Consider the following 7059-nt stretch of genomic DNA (forward strand, 5'->3'; position numbering starts at 1 on the left):
GTGGCTGTTGATTCAGATCTCACCTCAATATGTAAAAACCAGAGCTTCAGACAAGTCTGCATCAGACAAAAGCATTACATTAGAAACAACTTCTTAGTTTTGAAACTTCATCTCACCCTTTCCCATGCTTGACTTGAAAATAAAGTGGGTTGGCTTTTTGCTGCACAGTACAATCCCTGTTGTCTGCCCAGGGATGTGACATGATTATCTTTTGTTAAATGCATCTTCAAAAATTCATTTAGAAAGAGTTAATTGCCCTTTGGCAACTTTTCCTCCTCCCTTCCCCAAGAAGGCTTTAAAATGTTAAAAAGGTCACGAGTCCATTACAATGAAATGAACAAGTGTCTGCAACATCCACAGTTTGTTTTGAAGTTGTGCTGGATGTATAGAGATGGAAATGTAGCAAAATTGAGGAGATTATTTGTGGAGATTCTTTCTAATTAAAACCAAGCCAAAACCTGGGGTTAGTTTCCTTTGCTCTTTCCTGCTTGTTGCGCATCCTTTTGGCTGGTGATTATGGATTTGTGATTTAAAAGTTGTAAAACCCTTTCCTTCCCTGCACCCTTTAATTTCTCCAGTTGAGTGGAGCTGGTCTGTAACTTGTGTGAGCTTCCAGAAGAAGAATTGAACCATTGTAACATTGGCTGAGGCTTTTGTTAAGCAAATTTCATTAAGAGACTGGGACATAGCAGCTCTTGAGGAAATCAGATCTACTTGGCCTGGCCCTGCTGCATCCTGCTCGAGGCACTTGTGTACCCAGATCACAAACTAGCCAGATATGTTCACTGCACTCACAACTAACTGCGCAGCCCATAATCCTGCACTGCTGAGGTGGTGTGGAGGGATGTGCATGCTGCAGTGCAAATAGGGAGCGTGGTAAGCAGAGGCTTCTTTAAGGCAACAACCTCAGCAGCTCGTGATTGTGAGAAAGCTTAAGCTCTGTTTTTAAGCTACAAGGTGTATAGCCGATAGGTTTTTGTCTTAGTGGAATGAAATGTCTAGTGATGGGGGGGATGAATAAAAGCCTCACAGAAGAAAGATGTGGCGTGTTTTGGTTGCAGGTGACTTTTTTCCTCGAGGACTGTGAGCTGTTGTGCAGAACCACCAGAATTCAGTCAGTAGTTTTTACATCTGCTTTGTCAAAGTGTATCTCGGCCACACAGGGTTTTACTGGGAGCCTAGTGATGTGCACACTGCAGAACAGTGTGTGTTCTTAGAACAGCACCATCCATGACTCCATAAGCCATTGCTTAGCTCACGGTTTTAGGTTATGCTTATGAGGCAGGTTAAAAGGAGCAACATGAGCTCAGGTACTGTTATTTCTTCTGCTGTTGCCATCCTCAACCCACATCTTTTGGGGCACACAGACGGTAGCTGAAACTATATTCTATTGCTAGAACCTGACTTTGATACACTTCTATGGAAGGAGATGCTGGATATCCCTCCTTATGTCTTGGTTTTCTTTTCTTCAGGTGGTGAGAACATCAAGAGCATAAATCAGCAGTCGGGAGCTCATGTGGAGCTCCAGAGAAACCCACCTCCAAACACAGACCCCGGTGTACGAATATTCACAATCAGAGGAGTTCCCCAGCAAATCGAGCTCGCTAGACATCTCATAGATGAGAAAGTTGGTGTAAGTTCCATCTCTGATCTTAGCCTGTCTCTTTCAGACGTGGTGTTTTCACTCTTAGGTACACTTGGAGGATGGCACAGAACACACACGCTTGCATTATTCAGCTTCAAAACCATTTGCCTGTTAGCAGCTATCTTGAACTTTGGCCCTCCAGGATCCATTGGACTAATTTTTGCTGTGGTTCCAGAAGGATCTATCTGACTGTTTGCTGACATGATCATGGGTATTGTGCAGCTGTATGAGAGGGAAGAACAGCAATAATCAGGTGTGAGAAGGCTGTCAAAGGAGATTTGTTTTGAAGGGAAGACAGTAGTGTCACTGCGTGAGAATGGCAAAATCCTGACATCATCATCCTGAAAGTAACATTCGACTCCTTGCTCCAGTAAATCCAGGATGACTTTATCTTCCACTTAATGCAGTGCTGTGGTATTGAAGCTTAATAGTGTCAGGCTGGAATACTGCTGAAGGGGGACACTTGGGTAAAAGAAAGTATGGAAAATACTGAACTGGGGCATGGTAAAGCTGAAAAGCAACCTTTGTGCTGAATTGCCTGAGAGGAGAAGGCTTGATACCAACCTCAGGATCCACATGTCCCAGGCTGTCTTCTCCCCTTTCTTACTGCTCATACTAGCTGCCTCCACCTTGTGCTTAGAGCTGCCATTAAATATTTGTGGATTCTGTGACAGGGTACCAGCATGGGTGGACCTGGAGGATTTGGTCAAAGTCCGTTCAGCCAAGCACCTGCTACACCTCATCAAAAGTAAGCTGCTTCCTCTCATCACGGATGGGCTGTGGGGAATGGCTGGGAGCTACAAAAGCATTGGGAGAAGGGTGGAGGGTCCTGAAGGATTGGTGTCTAAGTGGAGCCTTTTAAAGAGTGAACATTCAGAAGCAAGAAGCAAGTGAGATTAAGCTTGAATACAGGAGGGATTTTATCTGTTAAGTTGTAAAGAAGGTAGGTATTGGCATCTCCAAAACTCCTGTCTCTAGTGAGACATGAGAAAGAAGCCTGAACTGCATACAGCTCCAGGAGTGCTGCTCAGTATGGTGTATCTTGGCTTCATGCACAGACCAGTATCAGGGCAGCCAGCAGTCTCACCTATGCAGCACTCCCTTTTGTTCCCTGTTCACCTGTTTGCTCAGCAGCTGCTGACCGTAACTAACAATTTCATTTCTGTGGGCAACTTCATGTGTGTGGCCTGTGAAGTATTTTATTGCCTACTTCAGCATCCCCTTTCTGTCCCCTGCAGTGGTCCTCAGGCGTTCATGACGCAGGGTTGGGGCAGTACCTACCAGACGTGGCAGCAGCCTGGACAGCAAGTCCCAAGTAAGTGTCTAGGACCTGGGTTGGAGAAGGGTTGGTGCTCCCTTTGCAATTCATGCCTGCCAAACACAGGTTCACCCACGAGACCGCTTCGTTTTCCTGAGCAGAAGAGGTATGTGGAGGCATGTTGCAGTGTTTGAGCTCAGAATAAGCTGAAGTTCATTGAAAACTGTAACGGCTTTTGTGTGCTTAACTGCTTACTGCCTGTTTCTGCTGTCTTGGTGTAGAAACTTGTTCCTTGCTGCTTGTCTCTTTCTCAACAAAAACATTTCTGCCCTAGGATTTTCCCAGCAAGCACTTGCCAACCCCACTTCCCCCAACAGGCACACAGTGTGCAGCGGTGAGCCTTCCCATCACTTTGTTCTTGACCTTATCAGTTCTTGCTTATTTTCTTTTTCAAACCTTCCTTATAAGCTCTTCTCACTGTTCAACTCCCACTCTGATGGAAAGACTGGGAAAGGAGATACAGAAAATGCACCCCCAAGAGCACTGGACTTCCCTGAGCTTTGGGAAGCAGAGCAGTCAGTGCAGCGGGGAAAACCCTACCAAAACCACAGTTTTTATCTTCCCATAAAGCCTCTGAATAAATGCTTATCAAATGTACATTGCTATTTGCCTTGCAAGATGCCTTTAGAAACTTACTTTAGTAACTTGTCTTTTCTTACCTCCCTGAAACATTCTCTTATCCTGCCCACCAGCCACTGGGGAAAAGAAATCTCCCTTCCTGCAGTATCAACCCGTGTCTCGAGCTCACACATCCTGGCTTTGGAGGATCATTTTTTATATATATATACACACACATGTATATGTATGTATATATATATCATTATATTTGGAGGTCTGTCATCATTATATCCTGATAAAATGATGACAGACCCTTTTAATCCCCTGCTTCCAATAGTGCAGTTTGTATGCCAGTGGATACACGGCTGCTTTGGTGTGAGTTTGCCAGGTTTCTGGTGGCTCCCAAGACCAGTGAAGCATCCTGCCTTGCCATTATCCTTCCCCTGTATGGATTTAGTACCATGACGCTGTGGTTTTGGGGCAGATGTTTTATTTCTGCTCTTGAACCTGATGGAAAAAAGTTGGCTTTTTGGAAAAGTTTCAAAAAGGATGGAAAAAGTTCCATGTCTACTTAGGATCTTCTATGTTCCTGTTTGTAGCCAGGCATACTGAAGGCAGTCTTGGTAAGGCAAGAGGACAGATAAGATAATGCTGTGCTTTAAGCAACCTTCACCACTTTCTTCTGCTGCAGATGACAGTGGTACCCACTCAGGCCAGGTGGGGTGCACCAAGGCATGGGAGGTTTATTATAAGAAACTAGGTAAATACCTGCTTTTGCACTTTAATTTGACAACAGACTTGAGAAGGGTCCTTTCCCTGAGTGCTGCAGCCTGTTTGCTCACGGCTGCCGAAGAGCCGCCGAGTCCTTCTTTGAGTCGCTTCCTAGGGACAGAGTGGAGAGTGCCCTCCTCGAGGGAGGAGGGGCAGACCCCCACCCCCTACACATGTATTTAGATTTTAATTACTTCCCCCATCTTCAATAAATTAACCGGCTGGGGAAACATTTTGCTGTGAAATGCATTTAGCTGCGTGTCCTTTCAGCCTGCTGCGCACTGTAATGCTCCTCGAAGAAAAGGCATTGAAGGAGGTCCTTTGTTGGCATTAGCAGGTGGACAGTTGAGGCAGCCTTGACCTCTGCCAGAAAAGGTCCTGACTTGTAGCGTTGGTCAAGTCTTTTAACCCGCTTTTATGCCCCTGGACAGGACACTGCTGCCCTGTTCCCTCCACCCACTTCACACTTGCAGTGTATTATTGTCCCCCTTCCCCCCCAACTTCAAAGCCCCCCTCAGGCCAGCATCGCGGGGCAGGGCTGTGCCTGGAGCCTGGATGGGTTGGAAAGAGCACTCCCCACTCGTGTCTCCTCTCCTTTCCTGCTGTCCGTGTGTGGTGGCTCCTGCTCAGCACTCTCTGCCTGCCTCGCTCTGCAGTTTTCTCATTGCTGTGCTTTCTGCTCAGGGCTTTTTTTGCTTGCTGTGTGTCTCGCTCAGCGCTCTTTGCTCTAACTGTGTCTAAGGGAAGTGTGGGCATCCTGCCTCTGCACCCAGGCTCCCCCCTGCAATAGCACTTGGATGTGCTGGATTGGAGGTGTCTTAGTGCTCCAAAGAGGGGTGTCTCTGCTAGTGAAGCCCAAGGTTTTGGGGTCTGTGAAGTCTCTCTTGGTGCAGGCATTGGCACCGCTTAGTGCAGTGCAGGAGGTGGTGTCACAGAGCAGGTCGTGGCTGTTAGGAGTGTTGTGGATATGCTGACTGAGCAGCTCCAGCATGGGGAGACTTGGCTTGATGCCCTTTAACTGTGCACAGGTGAAGTGAAATCAGGAACTTGAGCTTTCCCTGAGCTGAAGATGCCCAACACTGAAGATGCCCAACACTGCTTTTTGGAGAGAGCTGCAGTGTGAAGTCTTGGCAACAGAGGTAGTAGATCCAGGGCCTGTCTAGTGCAGAGGCAGATGGCACTGGCTGGTAACTGTGACCTGTTCCATACTGATGTGCCCCTTGTTGTCACCTTTGCACAGGCCAACAGAGCCAGCAGCAGAACAGCCATCCCGATTACAGCAAAGCATGGGAGGAGTGTTTCAAAAAGCAGAGTGACTGGAACAGGGTTACTGGAGATGAATCAACTCTTGTTTCGGAGTTAACTGTAATCACACGACTTGCGTCTCCATCCCGGCCTTTGTTAGCTTCCAGTCCTCTACGGAACCCCAGTGGTCCCTTCCTTTTGGTGCTGGTGCATGTAGTTCTCCCACTGAAAATCTTAGTTGTGCTGTCTGCTGTTGCACCTCAGGAGAGGTGCTCCCATTGAACCACAGCCCACATTAGACCTCGTGTCCATGCCTGCAGTTGGCCTGCCTGGGGAAAACATAGTGCACAAGGAACAAAAGCCAGAAACCTGAAGCTGGGTTGTTGTGAGGGCAGGAGAGCTCTGCGCACGTGGGATAACAGGGGCCTGGCTTTCTCTCTCTGTTAAGAAGCATGTGATGCCAACTCCTGGATTTGCTTTTGACACCAGACTGCTGGAGCCTTTGGGCCGAGGATGAAGGGTGCAGGAGGTCAGACCGTGTCCCTGCAGATGCAGGAATGTTCTCTTGGTGCTTTCTGGCTGCTTGCAGGCAGCTCAAAGCCCGTCCTGTCGTATCCAAACAGCAGAGAGCCGCTGTGATTCTTTCAGATGTCTGCAGCTGGCTCTTCTTTAAGCTTTACAAAAGAAGATCCTAAGCTTGGGCTTGGTCTTCCTGACTTGCTCACCTGTTTTCCCTTCTTTTCCTCCAGGTCATGCTGCCAGTGCTGCTTCTCAGGCAAGTTCTCAGCCGGACTACACAATGGCTTGGGCAGAGTATTACAGACAGCAGGCTGCTTACTACGGGCAGACACTAGGGCAGGCTCAGGCCCACAGCCAGGTCTGTATTCCTGTTCCCTGAACCCCACTGCTCTTTCCTTTTGGGGGGTTGGGTACATTGGCCTTGTCCTGGTGTGGGGACTCTGCTTTGGGCTCACATGGTGAAGCAGAGGTATTTGTGGCTGAGGAAGTAACCGTTCAACATCAGAATCTTACTTCCCTTTACAGAGTGAGGGTTTTTTTGGGAGAGGATTGGAAGGCTCCTGTTCCCTGGGGGCCTTTCCTCATAACCCCCAGGCTGTTTTGGGGAATTAAAGGAATGATGGTGCCAGGCGGGCGAGATAGCACAACACTGGCACATCACACAGCCCAGGACCATGTGCGCAGGCTTTGCCTTTCCTCCTGCGAGCTTTGTGCAGGGATCAGAGCAGTGCTCTTGCTTGGTGAGGGAGCACCTTGTCCTGAAAGGGAGCAGAAAACTGTTGGAAAAACAATTTGAATTAACCAGCTGCCAAGTAAAATCTCAGCCCACCAGAGGCTGAGTGGGATTTATCCTGCTCGTACCCACAGGCTTTCCCAAGTGCCAGGTTTGCAGAGCGAATGTCTTGGTGTTTGGCAAATAGTATATTCAAAGCACACACACACCCCTTGGTGCGATCAGATGCTTCTCCCCACTGAACCATGTTTGCAGCCTGGCTCCGTGGGG

The 7059-nt window shown here is 48.0% G+C and overlaps 1 protein-coding gene across 1 annotated transcript in view; it reads left to right on the forward strand.

Moving 5' to 3' along the window:
* Positions 1-7059, forward strand: part of FUBP3 (far upstream element (FUSE) binding protein 3) — a gene marked incomplete at its 5' end in the record, with an annotated part of 30354 nt that overhangs the window by 22679 nt on the left and 616 nt on the right. Inside the window, 4 exons of the mRNA XM_010013501.1 lie at positions 1473-1633; positions 2320-2393; positions 2884-2960; positions 6287-6414. Coding sequence (XP_010011803.1) covers positions 1473-1633; positions 2320-2393; positions 2884-2960; positions 6287-6414 — 440 coding nt within the window. The remainder of the gene's footprint in view (positions 1-1472; positions 1634-2319; positions 2394-2883; positions 2961-6286; positions 6415-7059) is intronic.

This window comes from Nestor notabilis, unplaced genomic scaffold (genome assembly GCF_000696875.1).
Source record: "Nestor notabilis isolate BGI_N333 unplaced genomic scaffold, ASM69687v1 scaffold25334, whole genome shotgun sequence".
NCBI lineage: Eukaryota > Metazoa > Chordata > Aves > Psittaciformes > Psittacidae > Nestor > Nestor notabilis.